General features: G+C 39.0%; 1 protein-coding gene across 4 annotated transcripts in view; it reads right to left on the bottom strand.

Moving 5' to 3' along the window:
- Zranb1 (zinc finger RANBP2-type containing 1) overlaps positions 1–19,085 on the bottom strand; it is a 61,148-nt gene that overhangs the window by 4,018 nt on the left and 38,045 nt on the right. For all 4 annotated transcript variants that reach the window (XM_076554052.1, XM_076554045.1, XM_076554038.1 and 1 more), the window contains 5 exons: positions 18,450–18,637; positions 13,688–13,841; positions 10,973–11,044; positions 9,697–9,895; positions 1,188–1,308 (listed from right to left, as the gene is read on the bottom strand). In XM_076554052.1, the coding sequence (XP_076410167.1) occupies positions 1,188–1,308; positions 9,697–9,895; positions 10,973–11,044; positions 13,688–13,841; positions 18,450–18,637 (734 nt within the window). The remainder of the gene's footprint in view (positions 1–1,187; positions 1,309–9,696; positions 9,896–10,972; positions 11,045–13,687; positions 13,842–18,449; positions 18,638–19,085) is intronic.

The raw sequence follows: 19,085 nt of genomic DNA, 5'->3' as shown, positions 1-19,085 counted from the left end.
GAAAAGGCAATTGTTCTTAAAAACATTTATTACCAGTCCTGGAAAACCACTGTGTAAAAAACAGTACTATCTCAATCCATTTCCAAGAAGAAAGCCTTGTCAAAGAAGTCGACTCCCCACATATATGGCACAGTCCAACAGAATTAGAACAGAATTCTTCAGTGTCTATGCATAAGTATTCATATTCAAACTCACAAACAGAACAGATGTAGACAATTATTACAAGGTATCCCTTGCTATTCAATCTTACCATTTACTCTCAGATAGCAAGGGGCACTTCATAAAATGATACCATTTAAGTTTACCGAGTTCCTCTGGAAACAGCTTTACTGTTTTACTGTGCACAAACGGAAACAGCATGATCACCAAATGAGGTCCATCCTCCAACTTTAGCCACTGTGACAACATATGGCCATGAGGTGGTGCATTAGTTCATGCGTTATCCACTTGGATATGTGCACAAACTGCCCAAACAGAAGGAACTTCCCTTCACAAGGTTCAGATGAACCTGACTTATCAAATGGTTATTTGTTAAGAGTAAGCCAGGGGCTGGAGAGATGGCTCAGAGATTAAGAGCACTGGCTGCTCTTCCAAAGGTCCTGAGTTCAATTCCCAGTAACCACATGGTGGCTCACAACCATCTATAATGAAATCTGGTGCCCTCTTCTGGTGTGCAGGCAAACATGTAGACAGAACATCGTATACATAATAAATAAATCTTAAAAAAAAAAATAAGAGTAAGCTAGACTGCGCTTTTCCCTTAACCTTAACATATGAATGTGAATGCAGTCATGAGGGAACAAGAGAAAGAATGTCAAATTCTTCCTCCAAGCCTGACAGTTCAGTTCCATCCTTGAATTTCTACTGTGAGCTTGAACTCAACAACTGGAGCTACTGTGGAGGTAGGTCAAACAGGCATACCACCTCTGGTTTTAAGGAAGAAACAGCAGTCTGGACTATACCATGCTTAAAAGTCCGCATTAGATCTTTTGGTCTTGAAGGCTGTTACCCTTAATTAAGCAGCAGAGTTCTGCAGTGATGATCTAACAAACAGTAGTCAGTACCTAGAACCCAAGTTGCCTGCCAGCAAGGAAAGTCTCTTTCCTTTGTATCACACTGCTTTCAGCATGGCCTGATAAACATAATGGAGAGCTTCAAGTCAAAGCTTGGTGCAAGTGCAACCTTACCTGACTAGCCAGAGAGAGTATAAATGCCCAGTCTTCTTGCCATTGTTCCTCCCTCAGTGAAAAATGTAAACCGAAGCTCTGGGAATACCACGATTCCCAGTCTTTCCAGCGTGTGTAAAACCTAGCAAGTAAATTACAAACAAAATCATGATACGTAAGCTTTGAACTAGTAGTACACTACTCCAAATGTTTATTGTAGTTTTTGGTTTGGTTTGGTTTGGTTTAGTTTTGGCAATTCCTGTCAAGAAATTAACTACATTCTGGAAACACACATCTTTTAGCATATCTCCAACAAGAATCAAATTCCCCACCTATTTCTGCACTAGGCACACATGTGGTGCAGACACACATGTAAGAAAAACACTCATACTTTAAATTAAATAAATTTTAAGCATTTTTATTATTCAAAAGAACTTCTAAAACATGTTTTTAAAAGAAAATATAATCTATATCTAATTAACTCTATAAAGAAGTGATGAAAGCAATTTTATTGTTATTAATAGTATCCTTTTTTTTTTTTTTTTTTTTTTTTTTTTTTTTTTTTTTTTTTGGTTTTTTGAGACAGAGTTTCTCTGTGTAGCTTTGCACCTTTTCTGGAACTTGCTTTGGAGACCAGGCTGGGCTCAAACTCACAGAGATTCGCCTGCTTCTGCCTCCCAAGTGCTGGGATTAAAGGCATGGGCCGCTGCTGCCCGGCATATCTATTGTTTTAATAAACTCAAATCACTGAAAAGCCAGCGATGGTGCTGGACAACTATAATCTCAACACTAAAGAATTCACTACAGCCAGCCTGGGCTATGCAGTGAGTCCGTCTCTGAAACAAAAGTGGTCAAAATTTCATTTGAGGTATTAAACACAAAGATACCACATTCTCCAGTGATGTATCACTATGTGTAAACACAATGCTTTGAAACATCCCATCATCATGTTCTTAAAAATATCAAGATCACATGAGTCTTAGTGGGATATGCCTGTAATCTTTACATTTGGGGGGCAGACACAGACTCAAGAATCATTAACTTTGTAGAGAGGTTTTGATTAACCTATGTAAGACCTCATTTAAAGAAAAAAATACAACTAGGCTCTGAGGTTAAGAGCACTGGCTGCTCTTCCAGAGGTCCTGAGTTTAATTCCCAGCAACCACATGGCGGCTCACAACCATCTGTAATGAGATCTGGTGCCCTCTTCTGGCATGCAGGCATACATGCAGGCAGAACACTGTATACATAATAAATAAATCTTTAAAAATAAATAAATATCACCACCTGAGATTCCTTTATGTCAATAAAATCGCATGATTACATACTAACCCAAAAAAACAAAGGTTACTGTATCTAGAAAAACAATCCTTTCTTTGTATTTAACACCCTTAAAATGCTTTCATATAATAAATTAGGCAAACACAAATTTCACTAAAATTGTCATGCAATCTACAAAAAAAAAAAAAAAAGCAAAAACCTCTTATGTGAAGACAGATATTTAAATTTGAAAGACCACATTTTCATCTAATGCATTTAAATTCCAGGGGAAAAAACAAAAGACAAGAAAAGCTGCAGCAGCAAAAAGTTAAGCGTAGCTTTAATTTAATAAAAGGTTCTGTAAAAACTAAACATATAAATTTCAGTTTCTAAAAACGTAACAGTAAAAATATTTAATTCTTAATTGATTATAAAAAAGTATTTCAGGGCTGAAGAGATGTCTCAGTGGTTAAGAGCACTTGTTTTGCAGAAGACCCAAGTTCAATTCCTAGAACTCACACAGCAGCTCACAACTGTCTGTAACACCAGTTCCAGGGGATCCCATGACCTCTTCTGACCTCTGTAGGCACCAGGGACACATGTGGTACAGACACACATGTAAGAAAAGCACTCATACATTAAATAAAAATAAATTAAATAAATTTTAAGCATTTTTCATATTCAAAAGAGCTTTCTAAAATGGTAACATGTTTTTAAAAGAAAATCTAAGCACTTCTTTTACAATTGCTTAGTGTTCACAGAACACTTGAATGTTTGAAGGGCAATGAATATAGGTAGAATTTTTAAATTTGTGTGTTTGTGCGTGCGTGTGTGCGTGAGAGAGAGGAGAGAGAGGAGAGAGGGAGGGAGGGAGGGAGGGAGGGAGGGAGGGAGAGAGAGAGAGAGAGAGAGAGAGAGAGGTGTAGAGTATGAACCAAAGTATATAAAGTCAGAAAACAACTTTCAGGAGTCAGTTCTCTCCTCCCACCATGAATCTCAGGGTCCATGCCATGACCTGATGGCTTAGGTCATCAGGCTTGCAAACAAGTTCTTTTACTTGCGGAGTCATCTTACTGGCCCACAAATTTCTTGACTAGTGCTTCAAGTTATTTTATGAACAAGACAGGTCTAAGTTAGCCAGAAGTTAAGCAATGGTTGCAATCAGAACTCAAGGAAACTACTGAGAGAGTTCTGTAAACTACACAGACTCAAATAATCATACACGCACATCAGAACAAAATTCTCAATCCCTGCCGGATGGTGGTGGTACATGCCTTTAATCCCAGCACTCAGGAGGCAGAGGCAGGCGGATCTCTGTGAGTTCGAGGCCAGCCTGGTCTCCAAAGTGAGTTCCAGGAAAGGCACAAAGCTACACAGAGAAACCCTGTCTTGAAAAAATTAAAAAAAAAAAAAAAATTAAAAAAACTCAATCCCTGAAGCTAGTGGGCCCATAAGGACAACCTAAACCTAATGTATAACCAAGCTGCACCATACAAATTTAGATTAATATCTGAAAAATCAAGTGCCTATCTATGGATTCTAAGATTCAATAGTATCCAACCTGACAATATTCTTGCTATTAATATACACATTCTATGCAATTACAAACAAAATCCTAGCTAGCTTTTTGTAAAATTGTTACACAGATCCTAAAGCTTATACCAAAAAAAAAAAAAAAAAAAAAAAAAAAGGCTATAGGACTCCTTCAAGGATTCAGACTTCTGACAGACAAAAACAAGAGTCCAGAAAACAATCTTTTATAGTCAGTTAATTTTCAATATCCAGACAACAGAATTTTCAATGTCCAGACAACAGAATAGAGAACAACAATCTTTTCAGCAAACTGTACAATTAGATTTCTACAAAATTAAGTTAGGTCATAATAAATGGATCAAATATCTAAATGCCAAAAACTGAAACTGAAATTCCAAAGACAAAAACTGAGGATCGAATCTTTGTGGCCTTGTCTTGGTTTGGGTTTTGGGTTTCTATTGCTGTGATAAAACACCATGGCCATAGGCAACTTGGGAAGGAAAGGTTTTCCTTCATCTTTAAACTCTCAGTCATACTTTATTTGGGGGGGAGGGGGGGTTTCTGGATGGAAACTCAAATCAGGAACCTAAGCAGAAGACAATGAGCATCAAGGCCTACTGGTGTGCTCAGGCTGCTTTCTCATACCATCCAAGACCACCTGCCCAGAGGTTGCATTGCCTCTAGTGAGCTCGGCCCACTCAGATCAATCATTAATCAAGAAAATGCCTCATAGGCTTGCCCGAAGGCCAATCCGGCAGGGGGCATTCTCTCAATTGAGATTCCCTCATCTCAAATGACTCTAGCTTGTATCAAGTTGACAAAACACTAGCCAGCACAGACCTTCAGCTACAAAAGATGTTGTTAGCCGTGACTACAATAGGATGTATAATTTTAAAAATACTGACAGGCCGGGCAGTGGTGGCGCATGCCTTTAATCCCAGCACTCCAGAGGCAGAGGCAGGTGGATCTCTGTGAGTTTGAGGTCAGCCTGTTCTACAGAGTGAGTTCCAGGATAACCAGGGATACACAGAGAAACTTTGTCTGGGGGAAAAAAAATTACTGACAAATTAGACTTATTAAAACCTCAGGGCTAGAATGGGCTGAATGGTTAAGAACACTGGCCACCGCTCAGAGGATACAGGTGCGATCCTCAGCACCCCATCATAACCACCTGTAATTCCAGTCCCAGGGATATGACACCCTCTTCTGGCCTCCAAGAGCACTTGTGATACACAGACATACACACAGGCAAAACACTCATACACATAAAATAATAAAATAAATTTACATTTAAAAAAATGACTTTTGTCCCTCAAAGAAATAAAAATAAAATAAAAGCCACAGGTGGAAGAAACCATTCACCAATCACTTACCTAAAGAGGGACCTGATACATAAAGTGTATCTACAACAGAAAACCCAATTCTCGAAACCTGAGCATAGAAAGAATGCTGGGGCCTAGCTTAGTAGTAGATGCCTGCTTAGCATGCCTGAAGCCCTGATCTGAGCACCAAACATCACGGCATTAGAAAAAGCAGGAAAATTCAAGCGATATTCACCAAAGATGATTTATGAACAATAAGTACATGAAAAAAACATTCAGTAGTACCATCAACCACGAGAGCAATACAAATCAAGTAACAGTGAAGATAGCACTTCACACACACAAGAATGACTGCAACCAGAACAGTAACAAGTATTGGTGAGGATGTGAAAAATGTGAACTCTTCATAGAATACATACGTTGATAGAAATTTAAAAGGGTCCAGATACTGTGAGACAGAGTTTGGCCATTTCTTAAATATTAAATACAGATTTACTATATGGCCCAACAATTTCATTCCTGGGTACCTACACAAGGAAACAAAAGTACTTTGTTCCACAGTCTTATACATGTCACAGTTGAACTATGTGTAAGAGCCAGCCAAACTGAAAACAACCTACTCTCCTTCCATTGTTAAACAAGTGAATAAAAATATTTGACTATACTATTGAGTATGCTTCAGTCATAGACCACATATTTTGAGATTCCATTTATATGAAATATCCAGAAAAAAATGTACAGGTACAGAAAGTAGATTAAAAATTAATTCCTGCAGCTGGGGCTTGAGAAGCAGAAGGTACTAAAAAAAGAGACATGAGTTCTCTTTTGAGGTGATAAATGCTCTATGACTCTGTTGCAGTGGTGGGTGTTACACCTATAAATGAAATAATAAGCAATGGACAATATGCTTTAACATTTTTGAGGGCAAACAGTACTTCAATAAATCTACTGTTTTAGAAAGTATATTACAAATTCACCCTGGAATTTCTAGACATTTTAGTCTTACTTTTTAGTATTTTGACTATAATAATCATGGCAGCCCAGTATTAACTATATGTATCCAGAGAGGGCATAGGCATATATGCATCTATACTTTGAAGACATTTGTAGCAGTCTACACTGAAGAAAATATAACTAACTCAAAATGACTACCAAATAAACAGTAATGACTCTAAAAGATCTATAATGATTTTTCCCCTTACTGACCAATTAACCCTACTGTTCCTCTGAGAAACCGGACAGATATTTCAATGAAGTAATAGTTTCAATTGCCAATTAGACACAATCTAGAATTACTTGGGAAGGGAGTCTCATTCAATGAGGGCTCTTCCAGACAGGCCTATATGGAATTATATTGGGAAGGCCATTCCCTGGGCAGGACAGCAGGATTGTACAGAATGTAGAAAGAGCTGAGCACTAGCATGTGTGCACTGATCCACTGCTCTCTGCTCTTGTCTATGAATGATGTAACCAGGTGCTTCAAGTTCCTGCCACCCGACTTTCCTACAGTAATGGACTTTAATCTGGAATTGTGGGCCAAATAAACTCTATAAATTGTTTTTGTCCAGGTGCTGTGCAGCACTTTCCTCTGCGATGAACAATCATTTTGGAAGGAAATTTACAAGCAGATGTTTATAGGAAGGTGAAACAACAGGATTTTCTAAGGAACGGTGAAATACAATGGGAAAGCTGTTAAGACAGGTAGTTAACTCAAAATAGCTTCAGAAAGTCCCCCAAACTGACTAAATTCATTAGGTCCTCTCTCCCAAGAGTATATAAACAGTAAAGGTTGCTAAGACTCAGACAAGCCCAGTTGTCAGTAAGAATCAGAGACCAGGCAAACTGCTCTAAGAGGCTCAGACCAACTGAGTCACCTGGAAAAACCTGTTGAGTTGCCTGTAGGCTGTGCCCTGTGCTCCAGGTTTTGTTTTCAAGAGTTGCCATCCATGTTGGGCTGGGCTTTAGTCATTTCTGGTCCTATAAATAATCCCTGACCTATATTCCTATAAGTAACCCACCCCCCAATAAAACTCATTGGTTCATCAAGCTGGACTTTACTTTGGTCTGTTGTGGGCTCCTTTTCTGGGGTGAGTAGACTTGGGTGTTGTCTCCCCAGGGAAAGTCCATCACACAACACCAGGTTATCTGATCGAAGTAACAGGAAAGGAAAGGAAGACAAAAGCAAGGACAATATTGTCTAATTCAGTCTTGAGAACATCAGCCAGATCAAATCACAGGTGTCTAACAGAACTGCATGGCTACAAACACATAAAGACATAAAAATAGCCTAACCAAAAGTGATACAAGTTCACATAACAGAACATTGCTTTCTCAGCTCTCACTAGGGATTTTACAGGGCTGAAGACAACTCCCTGTTGACTTAGACTATGTAGATTAGGAATTCAGTAAAGAGCAGCTTTAAAAAAGGAGCCACACTTGAGCCGGGGCGGTGGTGGCGCATGCCTTTAATCCCAGCACTCGGGAGGCAGAGCCAGGCGGATCTCTGTGAGTTCGAGGCCAGCCTGGGCTACCAAGTGAGCTCCAGGAAAGGCGCAAAGCTACACAGAGAAACCCTGTCTCAAAAAAACCAAAAAAAAAAAAAAAAAAAAAGGGAGCCACACAAGTGGTATGTTGGCCCTTCCTCTCCCAATCTAGACCAGGACCCAAGTTTGTCCTCCAATCTCATTCTGCCAGGTAATTAATAGTCATGTGTTGAGTTTAATGAGCAAACTAGTCACTGAACCCTAAATCAAGAACAGTCCATCATAATCTTTATCCTGAACCTATTTCCAAGATAGCAGAAGGAGATCTCTATGATCTGTGCTTTCCATATGAACTCTAAAACACCAAGCAAAGGAATCTGATGGCAGAGATCCCAGAAGATGGCATCAAGGCATACTTTTTTCTTTTTTTGCAGGGGGCGGGGTGGAGAGAGTGGTGGTGGTTTCAAGACAGGGTTTCTCAGTGTTGCCTTGGCTGTCCTGGAACTCACCCTGTAGACCAAGCTGGTCTTGAATTCACAGAGATCCCCTTGCCTCTGCCTCCTAAGTGCTGGGATCAAAGGCATGTGCCACCACTCCCGGCATCAAGGCATACTTTCTATCAGGAGTCCTGTCCGCACAATAGCTCCAGGTCTTCACCATGAAGCACACATTAGAATCAAGACTACTTGAGAGTTCTGCTGCGTTGACACAATGCTCTAAGTTTCTCCTGCTGATGTACTCTAATGAAATGGCCCTACCTAGCTCATTTATGTGCTCTTGCTACCTCTCCCCACCCTTGCACTAGACAACAGAACCTAAAATGACTCAGTCCAATTCAAATACAAATATCAGAAGATCTCTTACTATCAGCTTTAAGAAACAGACAGAATAAGCCCCAAAGCTACTATTAGTAGCCACAAATGTCTTTTAAAAATTAAAGAGTGAAAAATAAAAGCTTCACAATTAGGAAAAGGAGTGAATCAACTACCAAAATTCACAATTCATTTTCAGCCTTACAAGTTGAGTCAATTACTACCAAAGGACAATTCCCAAGCTGCCTTGGGTGATGTGTTTAGTTTTATGTGGGGAAAACTTTTGAGACAAGGTCTTCATACACAACCAAAAGGTGGCCTTGAACTCAGTCTTCCATCTAAAGTGTTAGGGTTACAGGTGCACCACTATGCCCTGTTCCAGGCTGATTTTCAAAGCAAATTTTGCAAGGTGGTAGATTTACCACAGTCCAGATTTGGCTTTCCAGCTAAGAAGCTAAATTTCATCAGCACCAGAGAATAATATACCCACCTTATGGGGCAATCACATTAAACTTACAAGGCAGACCTATAAAAGGGGGGAAAAAAAACAAAAACTGCCATCACAAAAACCAAACCAATCACATCCCCACAGTATAGGCAGACACACATTCTCTCCCCAAACCCCTCAAGTTAAAAATAAAGCTTTTAAAATTTTTTATGTAAGACAGGATAGAGAGATGGTTCAATAGCTTTTTCGTTGGTTGGTTTTTTTGTTGTTGTTTTCCAAGACAGGGTTTTCTATGTAACCTTGGCTGTCCTGGAACTCACAGAGATCCACCTGCATCTGCCTCACAAGTGCTAGGATTAAAGGTGAGTGCCGCCACTGCCTGGTTGAGATGGCTCCATAGTTAAAAGTTATTTGCTGCTCTTTCAGAGGACCTGGGTTCAATTCCTGCACTTACATAACAGCTCAAACTGTAACTTCAGGTCCAAGGGATTCAATAGTCTGGCTTCCTTGGGTACCAAACACATAGATGGTATAGATACAGATTCAATTAAAATGCCTATACACATTTTAAAAAATGATATAATACTTGAGCAGAAAAGTAAGCCACTATTGTAAGGAAATGACCCAGCAAGCACAGTCCTACAGTGTAAACAGGGAAGGGTGCCAGCTCACCAATGTGAACAGTCATGCAGGCTGTCATGCAGGGCTTTCCGAAGCACCGAGTCTTTGTCATAAATGCCCCAGGTAGCTTGTAGTACTGAGTCAAGTAAACAATCTCCAGCAGTCCGGTTCCAAAGTGCATACAGTCGACTGTCCAAACGTGTAGCCAACTCCAAGGACCAGTTTATAATTGGAGATTCTTCCTCTAGCTCTAAAGGAATTTAAATAGTAATTCATTTTCACATCTACACAGTTACAAAGTATTTAGTGGACTGAAAGTATCATCTACATATAAGAATATATGTAATTTATTGTGCCAGGCGGTGGTGGCGCACGCCTTTAATCCCAGCACTCGGGAGGCAGAGCCAGGCGGATCTCTGTGAGTTCGAGGCCAGCCTGGGTTACAGAGTGAGTTCCAGGAAAGGCGCAAAGCTACACAGAGAAACCCTGTCTCAAAAAAACAAAACAAAAACAAACAAACAAACAAAATATATATATATATGTAATTTATTAACATAAACTTTCTAAATATGTAAAACATATTGTGGTGTTCTGGAATAATTTATTCAACTTCCAAATCCTTTAAAATCTTGGCTAACACAGAAATATATTCATTCTAGAGTAAGTAGAAAATGAAGGTTGTTAAGCTTTAATATTTGTACTTGTTCACTCTATCACAAAGGCTGTGGGTGTCTTTTTTGTTTTGTACTGCTGGTTTTGGAGTTGTGGGTCAAATTCAGGGCCTTGCATATATGAGACCACTATAATACTGCTCTTAAGAACTCTACATTTTTAATTTAAAACGAGGCAAGACAGCTACATAGTGAACCACTTCCTACATTATAAAAAAATGAAACGGGCTAGAGAGATGGCTCAGAGGTTAAGAGTACTGGCTGCTCTTAAAAAGGTTCTGAGTTCGCCGGGCGTGGTGGCGCCCGCCTTTAATCCCAGCACTCGGGAGGCAGAGGCAGGCGGATCTCTGTGAGTTCGAGGCCAGCCTGGGCTACCAAGTGAGCTCCAGGAAAGGTGCAAAGCTACACAGAGAAACCTTGTCTCAAAAAAAAAAAAAAAAAAAAAAAAAACCAAAAAGGTTCTGAGTTCAATTCCCAGCAACTACATGGTGGCTCACAGCCATCTATAATGAGCTCTGATGCCTTCTTCTGGCTTGCAGGCATACATGCAAGTAGAACACTGTATAAATAATAAATAAATCTTTAAAAATATAAATAAAATAAAAATTAAAGTTAACTGATTGGATAAAAGGTAAATTACACCATCATCCACTTACCTTTTTGAACATCTCTATCAAGCACCTCATCAAATAATTTTTCTTGTACTGTTGGAGGCAAATCTTCAATATCTGCACAGAAAAATCAGGCTTAAAAGGAATTCTCATGTTTAATAACTTAATAAACTAAATGCCAGCAGCTTCAAATAAAAATGCCCCTTTCTACTGAAGTTGTCAGATATCTATGTTTAATGTTGTATGTAACATGACTATGTATATATAACTTCCTGAGTTTCACTACTAAAATTCTTAAAGTTAATATAAAAAATAAGGTATAAACAAATATATATAGATTATTTGTTCTTTCTCTTCATATGGGCTGCTCCTGCACAAACCTGCTTTTTTTTTTTTTTTGGTTTTTCAAGACAGGGTTTCTCTGTGTACCCGTGGTTGTCCTGGAACTCGCTCTGCAGACTGGCCTCGAACTCAGGAGATCCACTGACCTCTGCTTTCCAAGTACTGGGATTAAAGATGTATGCCACCACGTGGTGGCTTAAACCTGTTATTTTCAAATTTAAGAATTTACTCATAAAAGTTAATAAACCATGCACTTTGGCACACAATGTTTTTGTAACCTTCCTCAAGCATTCTATGTTCTATTCAGGTTACTTAATAGAGCACTCTAGTATAGTAAAAAGCCCCTGGGGGCAGGGAGAATGGCTCAATGGTTAAGAGAACTGGTTACTCTTGAGGAAGACCCCAGGTTCAATTCCCAGCACCTACATGATGGATTATAACCATCCTTAACTCCAGTTCCAGGGAACCTGATACCCTCTTCTGACCTCTGATGGCACCAGGCACACTTGGTGCACATGTAGGCAAAACATTTATACATATACATTAAAATTTTTAAATCTAAAAATATATAATTTTGTTTTTTTAATGTTTTAATTTTTAAAAATGGCATTTTCAATTCTTTAAAAGCAAAAACAAACCAAAAAAACCCCCTATGTATGGTTTGGCAAGATGGCTCAGCAGTAAAAGTCACTTGCCACTAAGCCTGATTACCTGAGTTCAAATCCCCAAGACCCCTATGATGGAAGGAGAGAACCAATTCAGGTCAGCAGTATTCTGACCTCAACAACAAACCATGGCTAGCACACATGCACACAATAAATAAATATAATAAAGGATTTTTGAGTTAACACCTTGAGATGAGCTTAATACACAGTATATGTAAATGAAATGTACTGATTTTAAAAGGTTTCATTAGTCAGGCGTGGTGGTGCATACTCTTAATCCCAGCATTCAGGAGGCAGAGGCAGGAGGATAACTGAGTTGGAGGCCAACCTGATCTACAGATCAAGTTTTAGGACAGCCAGTTACACAGAGGAACCCGGTCTCAAAAAACAAAACAAAAAAAAAAAAAAGGCTTCATTATTAACCCTTCCCACATGTAAATACATTTGACTACAAAAGTGAAAATACTTGGGTACCAGATAGAATATTTACTTAAAAAAAAAAAAAAAAAGAGCTGGGCAGTGGTGGCGCACACCATTAATCCCAGCACTCGGAGGCAGAGGCAGGCAGATCTTTGTGAGTTTGAGGCCAGCCTGGGCTACAGAGTACACAGAGAAACCCTGTCGCAAAAAAACAAAAAATAAATAAATAAATAAATAAATAAATAAATAAATAAATAAATAAATAAAATGTTCTTTGGTGTACTTATTCAATATCAATTCATAGGCAATCTCCAGACACTTTCAACTATTAGAGAATTAAAAACATTAACAAATGCTTCATAATAAATAGCAGAAATTAATGGATGAAAACCACTGACATGCTCAAAGGTACCATTATTTTTAATTCAAATAACCTAAGCCATTAAAAACCTATATCCTAATCCCAATTTTTAGTAGTAGCCAGTGGGTATATAGTTTCAAAACAGAAAGACTTGAAAATAAAGGGAAAATAAAAAACGGGAGGCTAAAATAAGGATATTCTTAAAGGAAAAAATGAATGGGCAATATATATGTATGTATATTGTATATGTTTGTTTTTAATATGCCAGGTGTGGTGGCACATACCTTTAATCCCAGCACTCAAGAGGGAAATCTCTGTGAGTTCAAAGCTAGCCAGATCTACATAGCAAGTTCAAGTCCCAGGCAGGACTATACAATGAGATTCTGTCTCAAAAAAAGTAATGGAACATGGTGGCTTCACACCTATAAATGCAGCACTCATGTGGATGAAACAAGAGATCCGTGAAAGTTCTAGATAACCTGAACTACAGAGTGAGAACTTGTCTTCAAATAAAACTAAGGCCAACAACAACAACAACAACAAAAATCATTTACTGTCTTCTAACCAAAGTATCTGTTTACAAATAGTTCTTGCATGAGTGACTTCAAGCATGAACAGAACAGTCAAATCTTAAGATCCTAACCTATGGGGCTAGTGAGATGGCTCAGCAGTTATGAGCACTGGCTACTCTTCCAGAGGACCCAGACTTGATTCTTAGCACCCACATGGCAGCTCACTATTGTCTCTAACTCCAGTTTCAGGAATCTGATGCCATCTTCTGGCCTCCATGGGTACCAGGGACACATGTGGGGCACTGATATACATGTAGGCAAAACACTCATACACATAAAATATGAAAATATTAAAAATCCCAACTTACTTGCTTTCTTACAAAAAACATATTTTTACCTCCACATAAAAAAAGTAACTAAGAAAATAGAGATTGCTTTTCATAATAAATTTTGGGGTTACCTGCTGGCAATGTAAATGTTACAAGGTCAGTCAGAAAATAGCAAGCAAAATCTCCCTTTCTCTGGTGAAGAGAAGCAGCTATTTCTCTCCGGATTTGTTCTGTCAGTTCAGGACACACCATTGCTGGAATACACTTTGCTGCTTGTTGAGATACCTTAAATACAGAAAGAAACTTCCTTCTGTATCGTATTTATCATGAACAGAAACAAAATACAACAGCACTTAAATGAGCAAAATTTCCCCCAAATTCCTTTTTTTTTTTTAATCTTAAATATACTACTAGGTATTATTTCCTTTGCCAGTGGACATGTATATCATTGGGGCAACTGTTCAAAGAACAGTTATTAAATGCAGAATGGCAACAAATGGTACAGATTCCAACTAGCATTCCAGTTGTATTTCATGTGTGGCACAGGGAATGAGGGTGCACACTGTGATCATAATCACTAGGAAGTCTGTGGTGGGAAGATCAGGAGTAAGAAGAGGCCAGCCTGGGCTACATCTCAAGCCCCTCTCCCCACCCCACCCCCAGTAAAAAACTTCTATGGAAACTTTAAATCACAGAAAGGATATCTGTTAGTAAGTGGCAGCTCTGTTCTCTGTTGTTAGAAATCTGGTGAGAAAAAGCTAGCTATCACCTTACTTTTTAAAAGCCTCCTTCCTACCATAAATGGGACCTGGAGCAGCATGTCTTATAGTAAGACACTGAAAGTGTGTTTTGCTAACGATGTCATCTATGCATTACCGCTGTTAAAGTAAGGAGCCAGAGATGTTAGCTCAGCACAATTAATACAGCTACAGGACTCCTTATTTTGATTTTATCAGATTTCACTGACTGTCAGTAACTATGAAAATTTTCACTACATTCTAGCTCTATGAACTCAGAAACTCAAAGTTCAAGTAACTGAAAATCAGGAATCAATTATCAGGTATTTTCCCAATTACTATTTGTCAGAGAACACTGCTAACACAAATACCCAAAATTCGTTTTAAAAAAACAACATGGAATGAACTCTGAATACATTTCAAGAGAAACATGAAACATTCCCTTCACCACCATCCTCAAACCTCAAACCATCCTCCTCCCTTAGGCCAGCTGTACTTAACCTGAAGTCCAAGTACTGGAAAGATCCATGGAGTTCACTACATAAGAATCTTTCATTTTCCTTAGCCAATGGCCTTAACTATAAGGCATTTTCTTGTAATGAACATGATAGCACATTGCCTCTAATTTTCAGCACTCAGGAGATGGAAAGTTGTAAATTCTAAGCCAGAATCAGCTTCTCTCTCTCTCTCTCTCTCTCTCTCTCTCTCTCTCTCTCTCTCTCTCTCTCTCTCTCTCTCTCTCTCTCCCCCTCTCCCCCTCCCTCCCTCCCTCCCTCCCTCTCTCTCTCTGTTTTTTTGAGATAGGGTTTCTCTGTGTAGCCCTGGCTGTCCTGGAACTTGCTTTACAGACCAGGCTGGCCTGGAACTCACAGAGATCCACCTGCCTTTGCCTCCTGAGTGCTGGGATTAAAGGCCTGTACCACCACCACCTGACCAACACACAGACATACACTATCTTACAAGTCACAAATCTGGTTAACTATTCTGATAATTGGATTTCAATAACTAGATTTCCATTTTTTTTTCTTTCTTCACTAAAAAGCCATTTTTTTCCAGGAGTTCATAAGTCCTACCTATCTACCAGGTCCATGACACAAAACTCAATGAAAATCTGTCCCAGACATATATCCTACAATCCAAAAGAACTTGGTTCTGTGCTTTTTCTATAGACATACCCTCTTATATAAGATTCACACCCTATCTTTCTACCCTCCCTGATGGTAAATTTCCCTTCCCTGAGTCTACCCAACCTCTTCCCCTGATGTCACTGGAATCCTTGCTAAAGTAAACATAATGGCTAGCCAATAAAATCAAGTTTTCATCTATCTTACATATTTTTAATCCTCACACAATATCTGTACATAATGGTTCCCAGATACTGGTAAACTTAAATTATCGATTTATATACTTATAAAAAGTATACTCAAGAAGATGTGTAGTGACAAAAATTGAATACACAATTATCTGACTTTCTGTACTTTTATTCTATTTCTCTTATAGTGAAAAAATCAAGTTTCTTAACCGAATAATAATGTCATATCCTTGGGATCATATACCCAGAGATATAATTCCTTATACCTTCATAGTCTACTTAACTCAATTCTCCACCAAGCTTACTTCACATGCTAACTTCTACTCCCTCTCCAGAAATCTGATGAAATGGAATTTGGGGTATAGCTCTTTTGGCAGACTGCTTGCCTAGCATGCACAACATAACCCTAGCACAACATAAACCAGGTGTGGCAGGGTTAGAAAGTCAAAGTTATCCTCAGTTTCACAGCAAGTTGCAAGCTAGACTGGAATACTTGCTATCCTGTGATGGGAAGAAGGCAAGGCAGAAAAGGAAACTTGATGAAATGTGACTTGCTAAGCAGGAAGGGAAGATACCTCCCAAGCTCTTTCCTATGTACTCAAATGGTCATTTACTCACAATATATAGAAATACCCACTCATTTGGCCACTTCTCTAGAAACTCGATAAAGGAAGAGTCAACATCCTTACAATTCTATCCTCCTGAGCCATAGAGCTTGGCACATAGCATAGGCACTAAATATTTCTTAGTTGAATGAATGAATGTGTGTTTTAATCAAACCTAATGAATGACTCAGATATTATGGAGAAAAGTCCTGCTTCAAAAGGTTATATTGCTGAGGGCAGTGGTGTACATCAGTAGCTCCATCAACTCAGGAAACTATATGCATATGTATTTCAAAGCTAGATGTTGTATGTATAGGGGATCACGGCCAGCCTAGGCAACACAGTAGTACCTCGTCACAAAAAGGAAAGAGAACCAGGCGGTGGTGGTACATGCCTTTAATCCCAGCACTCAGGAGGTAGAGGCAGGTGGATCTCTCAAGAGTTCTAGGTTGGTCTGGTCTATAAAGCAAGTTCCAGGACAGCCAGAGCTGTTACACAGAGAAACTCTGTCTCAAAAAAACAAAACAAAAGTGAGTGTGCGTGTGCGTGTGCGTGTGCGTGTGCGTGTGCGTGTGCGAGAGAGAGAGAGAGAGAGAGAGAGAGAGAGAGAGAGAGAGAGAGAAGAGAAGAGAAGAGAAGAGAAGAGAAGAGAAGAGAAGAGAAGAGAAGAGAAGAGAAGAGAAGAGAAGAGAAGAGAAGAGAAGAGAAGAGAGAGCAAGCGAGAGAATGAGAATTGGTAAGACAGGCCTACAATCTAAGCACTTGGGAAAGGAGCAGGATTAGGAGTTCAAGTAGTAGTCCTTGGCTACCTACAATATTCATCCTCAGTTAATGAGACCCTGTCTTTTAAACAAACATGTTACACAAATCTCTAATCGGTCTTATTAAATAAAAAACTCAAGAGACAGGTATTGGGGTGAACGCTGAAGGATCAGAGAAACAGAACAAGCCACAGCTAACCTCACTTGGCCAATCCCTCAGCTGATCTTGTTTCCTCAAACTGGAAGCCTCTGTGTCCTCATCCGAATGGATCTTAGCTGAGCTGCTGCTAAGAGCCTAAAAGCTTAACAGTTTCTAGTTCCTGGTCCTCACGCCTTAATATACCTTTCTGTTTCCTGCCATAACTTCCTGGGATTAAAGGCATGTGTCTTTCCCAAGCAAGATATGAGATCTCAAGTGCTGGGATTAAAGGTATGTGTCACCCATGCCTGGTTGTTTCCAGTGTGGCTTTGAACTGACAGATTCGGATGGATCTCTGACTCCAAAAGGCTAGTATTAAAAGTGTGTGTGCCATTTTCTGGTCTCTATGTCTATCTAGTGACTGTTCTGTTCTCTGACCCCAGATACGTTTATTAGGGTGCACAATATATTGGGGAAAACAATATCATCACCTTTCCCCTTTTTTGTCTAAAATAAAAAAAGCTTATAACTAATACAAGAAAAACTATATCCAGTAAGTATATACAATATATACAGTCAAGAATGACACTGGAAGCTTGGAAGCTGATGCGTGGTGAGATAAGGTTAGCTGGTATCTATTCCTATTTCCCTGATCTCTAAGTCTTTCAGCCCCATATTTGGCTCCGTTTTTTTTTTTTTTTAAATTTAATATGACCGCTTAGAAATCTGACTATACAAACAAACAAACCAAAAAATATCTACCACACCAGGGAAGGGGTACCATTTAAAACACAATTGAACGGGCTAGAGTATGAGATGGCTCTGTAGTTAAGAACACTGAGGACATAGGTTTGTTTCCAGGCACCCAGGTGACATCTTGCAATCAACTATAACTCCAGTTCCAAGGGGATGTGACACCATCTTTGGCCTTCAAGGTCACTGTACTCATATTGTGCACACACATACATACAAGTAGGCAAAACACTCACACACTAAAAATAAAAATAAATCTTAAAACTATTAAAAATCTCTTAAACTTAAAACAATTTTTAAAAGCAAGTAAAAAAGTTTAAAACATGTAAGAATAGTTTGGGGAAATGTTATAACATTAATAACAAAAAATTAGGACTGAGGATAAAGCTCAGTGGTAAAGCACTTGTCTAGTATGTACAAGGTCCTACACTCAACCCACAGTACAGCAATAAAAAATAAAAGTTAAACAAAAAACCAAAAAACCAAAGAACCCCTTTCTTCAATATAAAAGAACATTAAAGCTGGTAACAGTTCAGTGGTAACACATACAAGTCCTGGGTTCAATAACCAAAATGCCACAACTTACCTCTGTAAGCAGTATTGCTAGCATGTCCTGCCTCTGAAAGCGTATGGCCAGGTGTACCAGAGTGTAGCCAACATCAAAAGCAGAAGGTCGGTTCAGCAAGCGTACTTCATCTGCAGTGAGCTGGCGTGCAATGTCTCCTCCTGATGACTTGTATGCTTCTATGGCTGCTAAATCACCTTCCACAACCCCTGAAACAAGTACCAAGATAGAAAAGCACTTAAATCTATTTTTCTTCAAAAGACACACAGGTGAAGCAACCACACTTAACACTTGAAACATTCCTTTGTACTTCTTGGATCCTGGGGCATCATTTACATGTCCTAAAGAAAATAAGGAAAATTAGTATTTTCCTACCATTTCACATTTTCTTTCCGGAACTAGAACTGCCTGGTTTGGCACTTACCATCATGACTAGGCTCCAAACTTTGGCAGGCTTTAAAGAACTATTAGAATAGAGTAAATGAATTTAAAATGAATAAGGACAACCCAGTTTGAGAAACTAGACATCATTGAAGAAATAAGCCATTATTGTCTTGCATTCATCCTGACAGCAAACCCCAGAAATACACATGTGCTTCCAGTTGGTGTCTGGCTATTTTTAAAGCAGAATAAAACAAACACTGAGCTTTCTACAGA

This window comes from Peromyscus maniculatus, chromosome 1 (assembly GCF_049852395.1).
Source record: "Peromyscus maniculatus bairdii isolate BWxNUB_F1_BW_parent chromosome 1, HU_Pman_BW_mat_3.1, whole genome shotgun sequence".
In the NCBI taxonomy this organism is placed as follows: Eukaryota; Metazoa; Chordata; class Mammalia; order Rodentia; family Cricetidae; genus Peromyscus; species Peromyscus maniculatus.
The sequence above is the reverse complement of the archived record's forward strand: the minus strand, read 5'-3'. Positions and strand labels throughout refer to the sequence as shown.